Source organism: Sciurus carolinensis, chromosome 3 (assembly GCF_902686445.1).
Source record: "Sciurus carolinensis chromosome 3, mSciCar1.2, whole genome shotgun sequence".
Lineage (NCBI taxonomy): Eukaryota > Metazoa > Chordata > Mammalia > Rodentia > Sciuridae > Sciurus > Sciurus carolinensis.
This window is the reverse complement of record NC_062215.1, coordinates 13,809,352-13,826,245: the sequence shown is the minus strand read 5'-3', so window position 1 is coordinate 13,826,245 and position 16,894 is coordinate 13,809,352. Positions and strand designations below refer to the sequence as shown.

Below are 16,894 nucleotides of genomic sequence, written 5' to 3'. Positions count from 1 at the left end.
ACATTAACTTTCTTAGCAAACTTCAGGAGGTTCCAGGGCTGCAACTTAACCATTTAAGTCACAAAAGCATTTTCCTTGAAAACCGTTAAATAATTTGGCAGTTACCATTTATTTATCTTTGTGTGGTACCAGGAACTGAACCCAATGGCCCTTTACCACTAAGCTACATCCCCAGTCCTTTTTATTTTTTATTTTGAGACAGGTTCTTACTAAATTGCTGAGGCTAGTCTCAAACTCGTGATCCTCCTACCTCAGCCTCCCAAGTGACTTAGATTACGGGATTATATGAACCACCACACCCAACTTGGCAGTAACTCTTGAGAAAGAGGTTTCACATATGAAAGAGTCCACAAATATTGGCATACTAGGACACACTAGTATTTCACAATTTGGTTCATATACTGTAACTTTTAATTTTACAACATAGGAAGGAATTCTCTCATCTTTTTCTGTGTGTGTGGGTGGGTTGGGGGGTGTGGGTGTGTGGGTATGTGCTGGGGATTGAACACAGTGGCACTTTATCACTGAGCTACATGCCCAGTCCTTTTTACTTTGAGACAGAGTCTCACTAAATTGCTGAGGGTCTTGCTAAATTGCCAAGGCAGGCCTCAAATTTACAATCCTCCTGCTTCAGCCTCCGGGAGTCACTGGGATTATAGACATCCACCACCACAATGGTTTGAGTTATCACATTAAATTCTTCAACCAAGTCTGAACTGTAATCCTTCCTTCCTTCTGTTCTGTATATAAGATCTTAAGAAGAAGATTTTAACACTACCAAATCTGCCTTAATTTTATCAGGACTGTGGCAGGCTTTCTAACATTATTAACTGCCTCTTCGCCCACCTGACCCCTACCACCAAGAACAACAAATAATGTACATGCATCTCAAAGACCCCCAACACCTACCACAGAAATGTGATACCATCATATACACAAAACTGGGCCAACAATCTTGACAGAGGACCACAGCCGGAATGCTGAGGCTACCCAGGTAGCACAAGATTTGAGGCAAAGAAAAGTCCAAAGGAAAACAGATGTCAGGACTAACAGAGGCCAGTGACTACCACAATCAGTCTAAGAGAACTTTCTGCACAATATGAAATGATTCAAATGTGTGGTGCAATACAGAAGCCACTAGCCACATGTGGCCACTGAGCACATGCAACATACTTAATGCCACTGAGGAAACAGAAGCTTAATTTCATTTTAATTAACTTAAATAGTTAGAACTAGAGGGTGAAAAGAACCCAGAGGCTTTCTTTGACCCAGTCAACAGTTACCCAATGCTGCCTTCTGCATACTAGAGACTGCCAGGCACTAAGCGGGATCTTGGGTGAGACCCTCCAGCCCTAAGAAGGTTCCAAGGAAGAAGGTGCCAGATAATCAACAGCTACTTCACAGTCTAATGTCTTAACATATTAAGACAAAACAATAAAGGGATCAAATAATCAAGAGGATGAAACAAACCTTTCTAAAGGTTTATGACCTTGATAACAGTTTCAAAATACCTGCACACTGATAGAACTCCAAGAAGAAAGACATAAATCCTTAACAGCAGCTGTGGACCTTAACACTACTCTCTCCAGGAATCAATAAAACAAGTTGAAAATCTGCAAGACACAGAAGATCTTAACACTACCAAAGAACCTGGCCTAATTAACTTTAATGGACTATTCCACCCAATGATAGAATGCACTCTCTTTTCAAGTGCATATGGAACATTCCACTGGACTGACAATATTTCAGCAGGCAATATTCACAGCAGAGAATAACTATAGTTTGTGAGAACTACGAAGAATTCAGTCTTACCTGAAGATCAGATTTGAAGTGATGAGAAATAAGAACAAGGAAACATAAATGCAGGAGAGCCAGAAGTCAGTTCTTCCTTGTCTTCTTTTTCCCCCTCACCATACTCCAGTCCAGTCAGTGCATCACTAAGAAGCCATTCCAACTCCTGATTTTCTGAATTAGTTCCCTCCATTCCCACCAATATCAACCTACAACAGTCTAGCTCCCTTAATCCTTTATAATCTGAACCACTCCAATTCAATCTCTATTCCACAGACAGAGAGACTTGAGGGTCGCCACCCTCCACCCCCACCTCCACCCCAAGGGGAGATTGAACCCAGGGGCACTTTATCACTGAGCTATATCCTCAGGCCCTTTTAGGCCTTTTTATTTTTTATTTTGAGATAGGGTCTCACTAAATTGCTGAGGTTGGCCTCGTACTTGTGATCCTCCTGTCTTAGCCTCCCAATTTGTTGGGAGGTGTGCACTACCACACCTGGCCCAAAGACATTTTTTAAAGAACATAAATCTGATCACATGATGCCTACTTAAAGTACTCATGCTTTCCCCTCCCATCGACTGCACATGTTGATCCCAGGGTATAGAACCCTCTCTCCCCTCCTTTAACCTGGTTACTCTAATTTTAACTATCACTTCTTCAGGGAAGCCTTCTCTCCAAGCCCTGCTGACTCCATTATATTTACTTGTCCCCTTTTGAAACAGTTCTCTTGCTGACACCCAGGCTGCCTGTCCTGCTTCTGGAGAAACTTCATTAGAGAAGGGGCCAAATCTGAGGTACTCACTGCTGTATCTGAGACAGCACCTGGAACACAGCATGTACTCAATAGGTATTTTTTTTAATAAATGAACAAATCAATGAAGTAGTCAAAGAAATACAAATTCTAACAGAACTTTTAACCTATTAAATGCAAAGTTGGGTTTGTTTTTTGTTTTCAGCAGCACTGGGGACTGAACCCTGGAGGATTCTGAGCTACAATCCTAGTCCCACCCCCTTTTTATTCTTTTTAAATTTTCATACAGGGTCTCACTAAGTGACCCAGAGGACCTCAAACTTGCAATTCTGCTGCCTCACCACCTCCTCACTGTAGCTGGGATTACAGGCATGTGCCCACACACATGGCCAGAGATGGTTTTTTTTTTTTTTTTTTTTTTGGGTGCTGGGGATCGAACCCAGGGCCTTGTGCTTGCAAGGCAAGCACTCTACCGACTGAGCTATCTCCCCAGCCCCCAGAGATGGTTTTTAAACAATCAATTCTGGGTGAAATGGGCTTTCATATATTACTGGCATAAACACATTCATTAAATGTAAAATACCTTAGGATGATACATGAAAACCATAATGAAACATAACACTACACACCTATAAGAATGGCTGAAATTCTCATATATTGCTGTTGCTAATATAAGATGGTAAAACTATTTTGGAAAACAGTTTGGCAACTTCTTTTTTGGGGGATGGGAGTGTATCCAAGGGTGCTTTACTACTAAGCTACTTCCCCAACCCTTTTTATTTTGAGACAGGGTCCCTTCAAGTTACTAAGGGTCTCACTAAGTTGTTGAGGTTGACTTCCAACTTACGATCCTCCTGCCTCAGCCTCCAGGGTTGCTGGGGTTACAGGCATGCTCACCACACCCAGGACCAATTTCTTAAAAAAACAGTTGAAATAAACTAAGCATATAATCCAGTGATTCCACTCCTAGTTATTTACTGATGAGTAATGAAAATTTATGTTCACACAAAACTGTAGTTGTGTTTAGAGCAGCTTTATTCATAATCTCCAAAAGCCCGGAAACACCCAAATTTCCTTAGTGAATGGGTAAACCAACCGATGTACACCCACATAACCAACTACACTATTCAGTGTCAAAAAACTGATGATCTACTGATATGAGCACTATCTTGGACAAATTTCCAATGCATTATGCTAGATAATAAAAAAAATTGGACTCAAAAGCCTACATGGTGTATAATTTCATTTATAACATTCAGTGAAAGGCAAAATTAAAGGAACAGAAAATAGATTAGTTGGTCAAAGGTCAGAGGTAGGAGTTGACTAGAGGAGCACAAGGGCCGGGAAAGGAGGGACTTGCATGTAATTCCAGCTCTTTGGGAGGTTGAGGCAGAAGGATCACAAGTTCAAGGCCATCCTCAGTGATTTAATGAGACTCTAGTCTTGAAATAAAAAATTTAAAAAAGGACTGGGGATATAGCTGAACACTTGCCTAGTATGTGTGAGGCTCCAGGTACCACAATTTAAAAAAAAAAAAAAAAGACACAAGGGAATTTGGAAGTGGGGTCATGATGGGACCTTCTAGTGTTTACATAACTGTTTGCCAAAACTTAAAATCATACACTAATAAGGATGAATTTTAATGTATGTGTAAATTTTTTTTATTGTAAACAAATGGGATACATGTTGTTTCTCTTTGTACATGGCATAAAGGCATACCATTTGTGTAATCATAAATTTACATAGGGTAATGTTGTTTGATTCATTCTGTTATTTTTTCCCTTCCCTCTCACCCCTCCCACCCCTCTTTTCCCTCTATACAGTCCTTCCTTCCTCCATTCTTGCCCCCCTCCCTAACCCTAACTCTAACCCTAACACTAACCCCTCCCACCCTGTATGTGTAAATTGAACTTCACTAATTTTTGAAAATTATCATTGGTGTCCCCAGAGAAATATAAGATGAACAGGATGCTATAAAAAAGGAACAGAGAAAACGGCTTTTGGAAATTAAATACCTAGTAGCTGAAATAAAAATTGATTCAAAAGAAGGTATAGCAATGCCCTAGGTTCAATCCCCAGCACCACAAAAAAAATTTTAAAAAGGAAGGCTTAGACTATAAAGAGAAATTTTTCATAAAGCAGACCAAAAGGACAAATATAAAAAGAATAAAAAAGATCTGAAACTAAAGAACAGTCTAGATGATCCAACATCTAACTAGGAGCTCCAGAACTAAGCAAATTTGAGGGAAAATAATTATCAAATAATAGAAGTAGGCCACAAATCTCCAGATCCAAACAACCCAGCACAACAACAAAAAAAGCAAAAAGTCACACGATAGAATATAAAATTACAGTACCATTACCACGAAAAGAGCCTGCAGGTCAGACATGAAAGAAGTAATGAGATAGCACTGGACTTGTCCACAGCAATATACAATGCTGGAACACAATAAAGCAAACCCCCCAACTGAAACTGATTTTTAAAATTTAAGACACAATACCCAGCCAAACTATCCATCAAGTAATAGAGTAAAAAAGGAAGTTTGCGCACGTGTAATGTAATGATAGAAGTTTACTTCTTGTGCCACCATTCTGAAGAAGGCACTAGGGGTTGTGCAAAAAAAGGACCCAAAAAAGAAGTTATGAGACCAAAGACAAGGGATCAACATGGGAGAGAAGCAATAATTCCCAGAGCAATGTTCAACAGACCCAAAGAGCAAACAGTTCAAGCAAAAGGAGAAATGCTGGGGACTGCACAAGGGAGATCAATAAATAAAAACAGAATTATCACATTTGAAAGTTTGAGAAATAATAAGCAATGACATTTTACAGACTTGATAGCAAACTGGGTTAACACAGAACATTAAGCAAATGAAAAAAGAAAAAAAAAGGAAAATAACTTTAAAAAAAATACAATCATATACATTACTTGATTCAAAAGGTCATACGGGTATAATCAGTTAGGGTTTGTTTTTTTGTTTTTAGTACCAGGGATTAAACCCAGGGGCACTTATCCAGTGAGCCACATCCCCAGCTTTTTTAATAATTTATTTTAAGACAGGGTCTCACTGAGTAGCTTAGTGCCTCACTAAATTACTAAGGCTGGCTTTGAACTTGTGATCCTCCTGCCTCAGCCTCCCAAGTCACTGGGATTACAGATGTGTGCCACTATGCACAGCTAAAATCAATTCTTCATGATTTATCCAAAACTCAACACTATCCCCATGAAAGGAGGATAAGGAGAGGGTGAAGGGAACTATATTAGGGTTAAATCTTCATCTACCACAACAAAGTTAAAGAAATAAATGTCTGGGCCGGGTATGGTGGCACACACCTATAATCCTGGTGGCTCAGTGTATAAGTGCCCCTGGGTTCAATCTCTGGTACTAAACAAATAAGAAATAAATATCTAAAATCAATAAATCGAATGAGCATAGTGTTTTTTTAAATTCTATAGCAAAAACCGCAGATAAACAGAACAGGACAAAACAGCTGCAGGAGAGAAAGCCCTGGCCTCTGGAGAAGCCTCAGGGGAGAAGAGGTACAGCAGGGAATTACTTTTGTTTGCCATAAACTTTTTTTATTTTTTATTTATTTATTTATTTTTTATTTTATTTATTTATTTTTTTTGGTGCTGGGGATTGAACCCAGGGCCTTGTGCTTGCAACACAAGCACTCTACCAACTGAGCTATATCCCCAGCCCCCATAAACTTTTTTTATAAATATTTTTTTAGTTGTCAAAGGACATTTATTTTATTCATTTATTTGTATGTGGTGCTGAGAATCAAACCCATGCCTCACACGTGCCAGGCAAGAGCTCTATCACTGAGCACAACCCCGGCTCCTATCGTAAACTTTTTTTTTTGGGTGCTGGGGATCGAACTCAGGGCCTTGTGCTTACAAGGCAAGCACTCTACCAACTGAGCTATCTCCCCAGCCCCCCTATCGTAAACTTTTAACAGTTTTATTTAAACTATATTCATGTACTACTTTGACAAATAAAAAATGATATAGGAAACATTTTGCCATATATTAAGTAAAAACAATCAGTTTACTATGATCCAGATTATCTTTTTTAACTATGTAGATAAAAACTTTATTAAAAAATGGAACAATTATATAAACCCATTTCTAGTGGTCACCTCATTGTTATAGTTGAGCAATAAACCTAATGTCAGGCGAACTAAAATTTTTAAATGAGCAACATTTAACATTTCTATTAAAGTGGGGGGGAAATAAAGCTCTACTTTAACCTGCATTTTTACTTAAAGGTGTTCCTCAAAATATTTTGTAACATCTTATGAGTCAGTTGACAGCATTTGAGAGAATAAAATACTACTTCACTACCATACAGTAAACAATCTTCAAAGAATTGCCATCTGCAGTTCGGGGGTGGGGTGGATCAAGACAATAATAGCTAACATTGACTCTGCCAGGCACAGTTCTAGGCATTTCAATTATTATTAATCCACTTAATACTCATAAAACATTGAATTCAGTACTATATCTCTATTTTACAAATAAAAAAAGTGAAACAGAAAATTAAGCAACTGCAAGGCACAGTGGCACATGCCTGTAATCCCAGCAACTCGGGAGGCTGAGGCAGGAGGATCACAAATTCAAGACCAGGTTCAGCAAATTGACAAGGTCTTAAACAACTCAATGAGACACTATCTCAAAAAATAAAAAGGCTTGGGGATGTGGCTCAGTGGTTAAGGACCCCTAGGTTCAAGCACCAGTACTTAAAAAAAAAAAAAAAAAAAAAAAAAAAAAAAAAAAAAAACAGATCCCAGATTTAAACTCATGAAATGTGGTTCCAGTTTCTATCCTAAATCATTATGCCACAAATCACCTCTCTAGATCCCTGAAAATCCAAAAAGACTCATCTAGAATCCCCAAATTCTCATAAATTATGACAGACTAAATTATGTGGTATGCTTATATATTACAGATGCCCCTGATACCTGCCACACACAAGTGTGAACATCAGCATATGATCCCACTTATACTGGTCCTTATCAGGCAAATTCTTCTAGAATAAATTCCCCAAGCTGACTGAAGGCAATCCAATAATCATAGACCTTTAGGAAGACTTAAAATCCAGCTGCCTTTTGTCCTAAGAGAATTCTGTTTAAAAACAATTATAAACAGAGTTGCAGATATAGCTCAGTGGTAGTGCACTTGCCTAGCATGAGTGAGGTCCTGGGTTCCATTCCCAGCACCAGGACAGAAAAAAAGGAAAGAAACTATTATTAACAAATGAAACAGGCCTGGCTGAAGTAGGTCTAACAATATTGAATTTGTGGGCTGGGGTTGTGGCTTCAAGGTACAGCACTTGCCTAGCATGTGTGAGGCACTGGATTTGATTCTCAGCACCACATATAAATAAATGAAGAAAATAAAGGTCCATCAACATCTAAAAAATTTTTTTTAAAAATATTGAATTTGCAGCCAGGTATGGTGGCACACATCTGTAATTCCAGCATCTAGGAAGGCTGAGGCAGGAGGGCTGCAAATTGAGGCCAACCTCAACAATTTACCAAGACCCTGTCTCAAAATAAAAAATAAAAAGGGAATGTGACTGTAGCTCAGTGGTACTGAGTTCAATCCCCCATACAGAAAGCAAAGTTTTTTTTTTTTTAATTTGTAATGATTCAACAACTCCACACCTAAGTAAATATATACACACATATATGTATACACACACGTGTGTATGTGTGTATAGAGAAATGAAAACGTACAACTAGACAAAAACATATACATGAATGTTCATAGTGGCATTTTTCGTAGTCAAAAACTGAAAACAAACGACCATGAATTGATGAAACAGAAAAGCGCAACATATATTCATATAAAATGAAAATACTATTTAAACGTAGTACTGATACTTGCTACAACATGCACAAATCTTGACAGGCATGCACCCCATTCACTATGATTCCATTTCTAAGAAATGTCCAGAAGAAGCAAATCAATAGAAAATGGAAGTAGATTAGTGGTTAAAGAGAAGTGGGAAGAGGAAAGAACAAGGAGTAACTTCTGGAAGTGTGGGTTTCTTTTGGGTAACAGAAATGTTCTGGAAGCAGGCAGTGTTGATGGTTATTTATTCTTGTGACTATACCAAAACCACACACTTTGGGGGTTTTTGGTATATTCACAAGAGTTAATATACATATAAAGGATAAAGTTTGTTATAATATGTAAGTTATATATCAATAAAGTTGTTATTTTAAAAATTAATTTGGGGGCTGGGTATGGTGGCACAAACCTAGAATCCCAGTGACTTGAGAGGTTGAAGTAGGAGAATCACAAGTTGGAGGTCAGCTTCAGCAACTTAGGGAAGACACCCTAAATAACTTAGTGAGAACCTGTTTCAAAATAAAAAGGACTAGGGATAGCTCAATGACAAAATGCCCCTGAATTCAATCCCCAGTACCAAAAAACAAAAGAAAAAAAATTCAATTTGGGGATTGGGAATGTAGCTCAGTAGTAAAGCGCTTATCTAACATGCATAAGACTCTGGGTTTCGACTCCCAGCATCAAAAAAATTGTTTTAAGAATCAGCAATTTAGAAGATGTCCAATAAATGTTAGCTATTACTGTTACTGTGTTAATAATTTTTCAGCAAACTATGGGTAATCAAAAATGTTTCTGAGGATGTGTGGGGCAGAGGGGGCACGCCTGTAATTCCAGCAGCTCTGGAAGCCAAGACTCAAGAATCAATCAATCAATCAAGAATCAAGAGTTCAAAGTCAGCCTCAGCAACAGCAAGGTGCTAAGAAACTCAGTGAGACCCTGTCAATACAAAATAGGGCTGGGGATGTGGTTCAGTGGTTGAGTGCCCCTGAGTTCAATATCCCGGGTACCAAAAAAAAAAAAAAAAAAGTTATTTGAATAATATAACAAAAAGAAATAAAAAATTTTAGATATATACCAACAAACAACTGAACCATAACAATATCTAATAATGTGCATTTTAATTCTTTATTATTTTCCTTCAGTCTTTGAAGTGCATTTTCCATGTGTAAGCTTTTTGCCTTTTTTCTTTGTAAATTCAAAAATATTCTGCCTTCAACTGGGCACAGTGGCACAGGCCTATAATTCCAGCAATTTGGGAGGGAGGTTGTGGCAGGAGGATCACAAGTGCAAGTTAAAGCCAATCTGGGCAACTTAGTGAGACTCATCTCAAAATTAAAAAAAGAAAAAGAAGTGGGAATGTAGTTCAGTGGCAAAGCAACCCTGGTTGAATCCCCATTACCAAAAAAAAAAACTTCCAAGCTTTGTCCTTTTAGAGAACCAAAAACGTGAAAAAAGTTAGAATAACGAGGGTCTCTACTAAGCTAGAGACAAAGAAAAAAAACTAAGACTATAATCACCTCAATAAACAGACATTCAAGGAGAAGAGACCAAGGTGAGCAAGAAGAATCCAAGAAGACTTCTCACAGCAAGAGGGATTTGAGCCTAAGCAACAGAGAAGAAAGAGGGCATCAGCTAGGATTTGTTCCTGCTGTCACCCAGCTGTCACTGGCCATCACTACCCACCAATCTCTCACTCCCATATACTCACCTGCAAGGGGCTATAGTCACTGAGAGGACAACAGGGTCTTGAGGAGTGAGGAAAAGAAGACCTAACAGGAGAGACCAGATCACCTGGCCTTAACTCCCCCAATCCTGCTGCACACGTTTTAATACACAGACCCATTTCCAAACATGCCTATGGGCAAGTACCAGAAGAGCAATCGAGCAAACCTATTTATTATCACAAACCTAGGACACACCTCTATACGATTCATAGATCATGTTGCCCAACTTTTTAATGACTCTACCGGCCCTCATTTCCTTTCTTTTAATTCTCACGTTTAACCTCTTCAGGTGCTCATACCTGGAAAGAGATGGTGTTGAATGAAGATTATAAGGGGAATCCCTTATAATCTTGACCTGCCTGCTGGTACTGCACATGCTGCCTTTCAGAGGCACCTGTGAAGCTTCCACTCTCACTCTACACTTCTGACAGATTAAGACCCAGAGAATTCTGAAGTGCCTTCTGGATAGATGTTCCACCCAAGGCTACAAAATCCATCCAGATCCCACCCATTATCACATCCTCTTCAGATCCATCCTGTTGCACAGAAACCAAGCTAAATTTCCTAGCAGACCACTGACATCTTATCCCCCTGCTGTCAGATCTTCTAACTGATTCTCAGTACTCAAAATTAGACATATGAAATGGACTGGGGGGGAGGGGTCGGGGGGTTTGGTTTCAGACGACCTCACAGGTAGTTCTCAGTTTGGGGGAAAGGGCTACACCAGGGCTCAGTGGTATCTTTGGGAAGTGAAGTGATGTGGGTGTGATTCACACTTGTGCATGGTGCTGATGGGAATACAGCCTATCCCTTGGGTGTTCCAGGAGGTGAAAAAAAGCCTGACATCACCAATCTGGCACAAGCCTTATTCAACAAACGAGGGAGGAAATAAATTGCTCTGGACTGCTTCTCTAGGAACTGCCCAACACGACATACAATGGAGCTTTACAGTTTATTTCCTATTCACATGCTTAGGCTCTTCCAACTGCCCACACGTTACTATCAGTGCCTGAGCTCATGCTGTTCACTCCCTCCCTCAGTCTGTCCTTAAATCCACAAACCCATCCAGGAAGCATCTGCCCACACCACCCCCCTTAACCCAGTATGATATTGCCTTCCTTTAAATCACCTCTGCACTTTGTACCTCACTTGTAGCAATCAGGAATTACATGTATACTGAAAAGATATTTAGCTGACACTGCTGGGAATAAATATCGCCAAACCAGTAACAAGTTCTATTTCAGATGAATCTACAGTTCCTTCAAGGCATGTCTGCCACTGATCTCCACTGTGGACATAATCTTTAAGTCTCCCAGTATAATGGCAGGGGTTTTGCTTTCTGACATTATCAGAGATTCCAAATTTCAAAACTGCAGGTAGGTATTCTTAGAAATTTTACACAAGTTAAATTCAAGAACCATGTTTCAAGTAGAACATTTAAATTAGCAAATGCTTAATTTCAGAGTGCTAAGAAAACTTTAGCAAATGCCTATTCAAAATAATTTTCTATATAATCTTTCTCAATGCATTAGCAAAGTATGACTATTGGCCAAAATAAATTTTATAAATAAAAATAATGAAAGTTTTATTCATTCAAATGTCTCTAGTTTAAGCAAAATAAGATGATTTCCAAGTTGACATTCCTACAATAATGTTTATCATGGGAATACCTTAGGTATCCATTTAAATTGTTTTCTTCTTTAAGGAAAACATTTAATCTCCAGTGAATATACTTTTTTAAATCTATGGCTTTAGCAATGTCAACCAATGTCTTTGTATCAATAAATATTCAAAGTACTCGATACACAGTACTACAAAGTGCCCAACAGATGAATAAGCTATTTTTATACAAGGAATTTAATAGTGCTTATGCCAACATTCTAAAATACAAAAACTAACCCACTTATTCTAAATTATCAATAAAATATATTCCTCTTTTAGCCTTGATAGTACAACAGAATTCATATCCACCAACTCTATTTCTTTGTGATATCTTAAACCACACACATATACATGTACCTGACAGCCTTCCTCCCAGAAAATACAGATAATGAAACTAATCCTTAGCCTGAACAACTCACTGCCCTGCATTGTTACTCACTGTAGGCCAGTGGACATATTCTAAAAGTTCAGAACACAAAATGTAACATCCATTTTACCATAATCTTGAGAATATGTTCCAAAAGGCAAAACATTCCAGTTAACGCCACATCCAATAAAAGGAAAATGCCTGGGAAGCAATATGAAATAGCAGCTCAAAACAGTTAACTCTGCTATTAGAAACATTCACTAGTCAAAATGTCTATCAAAATTTAATGAGATTGGGCTGGGGTCGTGGCTAAGTGGTCAAGCACTGGCGGAGCATGTATGAGGCACTGAGTTCGATTCTCAGCACCGCATATAAACAAATGAATAAAATAAAGGTCAATCAACATCTAAAAAAAATATTTAAAAAAAAAGTTTAATGAGATCAATTGTTAGTTTCCTCAATTCAAAATATTTAAGCAATGGCATAATAATGTAATAAGTGACTCATCAAAACTTCACTTACTACAAATTCTCAGCTACTAACAATAATTTGTCCAACCAATCTTTGATGGGTACCTGCTATGTGTAAAACACGCCCTCAGGAGATGCTGAGTACATACAAACGTCTACCCCTAAGAAATTAACAATTTCCTATAAACACAGGACAAGTTTATAAGGTAGGTCACAACTGTCACTAAAAACAAAATGTCACAGAAGTATCAGAAATACACGTTTGTTTTAAAGAACAACTAGCCACAATAATTTAATTCAGCATATGCACAGCCATCACTCTTAAATATTATTTAATTTCTTCAGGTAGGAATTAAAGTTAGCTGAACTACTCTGCCAAAATGCCTCAATTCTAACTTGAAAAAAATTTTTTCCCTAGTGTCTGTAATTCAGTCTCCATGTTTCAATTCCAGGTTCTTGGTACAACGATGATCGACATGTGATTTCTTAAAGTAAAACCTATTACTATAAAAGACATACTAGAACTAAATTGGCAATAAATGAAACCTTGCAAACAGTCCCTTGTACATACAAGACATAAACCCTTGACACTTGATATGGTTTTCTTCCTTCTCCTGGCCAGCATCTCCCCAAGAAGACAAGAAACTATTCTTCTCAGTCAAAACTCACCTTGTCTTATTTGATGTTAAGACAATCTAAATGGGTTTACATCTGGTTTAATACTAATACCCACACTTACCCAATAAGAATTTAAGCATTATTAAAAATGTTTCAAAGTAACCATTTCTACTATCCTAGTCTCTCAGAAAATGACAGGACACACATTAATTGCCTTCTTAAGACCCTCCCATTTCCTCAAAAACTATTTTGTAAATGCTCTTAAAGCTGGATTCCAATTTAGTTAATCCAGGTTAATAAAAAATATAAAGGAAAAGTCTGGTAGGTTGCTGCTACAAGTTGTTTTTTTCACAATTTAGTAAACTACAACTATGTATTTAAAACAAAGCAGTAATTGTACGTGGCTTTTTTTTTTTTTTTTTTTTTAACAAAATGCATCTCAACACCAGCCTGAAAAACTTTCCTGTGAGAAAACAGGAGAGAATTCACCATAGAGAAATTCATTACAGTTCCAGGGAAGACTTTTTCCTCAGAAACAGAGTGAAAAGAAACAGTCATTTTGTAATAAATCTGACACTTCTGCTGTGACTTCAAAAGTTCATCTTCAACAATTATGTCTGGATGATCAACCGCACATCTTCTGCAACAGGTGCCACAGAACTTGCATTTCCCAAACAAAGCAAGGATCACATCCGGATGCACGTTTCTGCGGTTTTGTATTTTACTTTAGATTTAACCAAAATGATTTTGAATCGAATGGATTACCACGTTAGGTTTGGTTTGGTTTGGTTTTCGACTTTGTTTTTTAATCAACCATTTACCAACAACTGTTGCACACGCCCATTAGCACTTGCATACACACACACACACACACACACACACACACACCACCAGATAAGAATCCCCTACCAACTCAACTGATCATTTCCTTAACATAATTTTTAAACCGCACAGTCAGGGGTGAGAAGGGAAGCATGTTTTGTGTGTTTGGGTGCCACAAACTGTCTAAATCCTTAATACCCTTTTAAGGAACAGATAGACAATAAAAATCTACAAGAAACCACATTAGAAATGCAAAGAGGTTTGCAAAACAAGAGGCTTCCTTCATTCCAAAAAGCCCACACCAAAACAAGGGGAGAAAAATGAACGCAATGGATGTGTGTGTGCCAAAGTTTCAATCCTGCCCGGTGGAGACACTGCACTGGCACAAATTTTGAAGAGGAAAAGGGGGGGCTGGGGGTGAGAAAGAGAGCGAGCGAGTGTGTGGCCTGCAAACTGCAACAATGCAATCTCCATTTTGAACAATGCGCCTCTTTCCTCTTGTAAATCTAGTTTTTTGCCACTTGATGTGTCGTCGCATTTCCCCTCCGTTTGGGGGGCGGGCGGGGGTGGGGGGAGACCGGAGCAGGATGCACTCAGTGCACACGAGAGGGAGTGAGCGAGGGGGAGGGGGAGGGGGAGGAGGTGAGGAAGGAGTCTGCAGCGCCCGGCCGGGGTGGGTACCTGGAGTGCTGCTGTAGGTGCTATGGCTCCTGAAGCTGCTTTCCGTACAGTAACTGGCGTCGTCGTCGTCGTCTTCCATCTCCTCCGGATAATCGGAGTCATCGTCGTCCTCCTCCATCTCATCTTCCTCGTCGTCCTCGGAATCCTGGGTCTCCTCGGCGTCGCCGTCCTCCTCCTCCTCTTCCTCCTCCTCCTCGGAGACCATGTCCTCCTCCTCCTCCTCCTCCTCGCTCTCGTGGTCATCGTACACCACTTTGTTGACGGCCCTGCGGGCCGGGGTGGTCCGGGCCAGGTGGCCGCCGCCGCCCCCGCCCCCCGTCCTGCCGCCCCCGCCTCCTCGCCCCCCCCGGCCCGGGGCGCTGGTGCTGGGGGGGGCCGGCGGCGGCGGCGGCGGCGGCTTCCTCCGGCTACTGCTGCCCCCCCTGGGCGAGCTCAGCCGCGTCTTGGGCGCCACCTCAGCCTGAGCGGCGGCCCACCTGCCCCGGCTGCTGCCGCGGTGCCGGGAGCGGAGCCCCCCGATGGGTCCGGACGTGGGCGGCGGCGGCGGCGGCGGCGGCGGGGCCGGGGCTCAGCGCTCCGCAGCGGGAGCCGCGGGCTGCTTGGGCGGCCTGCCCCGCCGGCCCCTCATGTCGGAGCCGCGGCGGGGGGAGAAGGGAAGGCGGAGGGGGGAGGGGCGGGCGCAGGGGGCGGTGGGGGGCGCCGGGGCCGGGTGGGGAGGCCGGCGCGGCCGGGCGGGAGGGGCCCGGCCGGCGGAAGCGGGTGGAGGGAGAAGGCTCAGTCCGAATTGCTGGGGCCCCACTCCGGATCGCCTTCAGCCGCCATCTTGTTTCTTCCCTCTCGCTCGGTGACTGGGGGAACCGACAGCGGCCGCAGGCCCGGAGCGCGGTCACGTGAGCTGCGCCGCCGACGAGCCTGGGACGGAGCGAGGGCGCGCGGCGGCCGCTAGGGGGAGCGCGGGAGCGCCGAGTCGGGGGCGGGGAGCCCGGGAGCCGGGGAGCCGGGGAGCCGGGCGCCGGGGCTCGGCTGGGAGAGGGGCGCGCCGCTCGCGAGTTGCCCCAGCCGGAAGCCTCGGGGGACCATAGTCCCCACCCGGTCCCGGCTGGAGCCCGAACGCTGCACAGCCTCCTCCCCGACTCGTACCGGAGGGCAGGAGAGTCCCCAGATAATCATGCCCCTCGCGCCCCCGTGGGGAAACCGGAGCCCTAGAAGCTGTCGCGGAGGGGTCGAGCTAGCGACTTGCCGTGCTGGGCAGCGCCGGCGACCGAGGGAAATTGGGGGTCGGGGAGGCTAGCCCCCGGAAATGTGAACTCCGAAGGCTAGGTGGTAGAGCCCTGAAATTGGTTCCAATGACCACTGCTGGGGGACTGCCAGGAACCACGCCCGGGGCTGCCGGCCCGGAGGGAGGTTCACTCAGGATCGCGGCAGAGGGTCCCCTTCCCGAAAGCCTGGGATAACCTGAACGCAGCTGCGTTCCGCACTCCCCTCCCCTTTCCCGAAGTCCCAGCTAGGAACTCTGCTACTCGGCCAGAACTTGCCTCGCTCTCCTTTACGGTGGAAGAGCATCCCGCCTCGAGTCGACTTCGAGGTGTTGTATGTTTGTAATAATCGGAAAATAGCTCTAATTTATTTACTTGACAAGTCACTAGGTCTCAACTTGGCCCCTGGAACGAACCATGTTGACGAAATTGCAGGCTCACACCTCGAATCTGTAGGACTCAACCCAGGGGGCCAAGGTTAGCTCTGGGGATCAGAGAAAGGTTTTATAAACAGGTACTAATATCTATTGAAATATGAGACAACCAGAAAGCAAATTAAAGAAAAATACTTAATAGGGTTCAGTCCACTAATTGGCTTTCTACAGTCTACTTAGGAGAATAGAACACGTACATGAAGTGAAAATTAAGCCGGACTAGCCTCACCCACCTATAATCCCAGCGGCTAGGGAGGCTGAGACAGGAGGATCAGGAGTTCAAAGCCAACCTCAGCAATTTATCAAGGCTCTAAGTAACTCAGTGAGATCCTGTCTCTAAATTTAAAAATTACAAGGGCCGAGGTTGTGGCTTAGTGGTTAAACGCCCCTGGATTCAATCCCCGGTTACAACAAAAAATTTTATAATATACATATATATATAATATACATATATACA

General features: G+C 41.8%; 1 protein-coding gene across 1 annotated transcript in view; it reads right to left on the bottom strand.

The window, feature by feature from the left end:
- The window catches only part of Bptf (bromodomain PHD finger transcription factor), a 135,573-nt gene extending 119,981 nt beyond the window's left edge, over positions 1-15,592 (bottom strand). The window contains 1 exon segment of the mRNA XM_047546629.1: positions 14,748-15,592. Within this exon segment, the coding sequence (XP_047402585.1) occupies positions 14,748-15,375 (628 nt within the window). The 5' untranslated portion in view covers positions 15,376-15,592.
- Between the last annotated feature and the right edge of the window lie 1,302 nt (positions 15,593-16,894).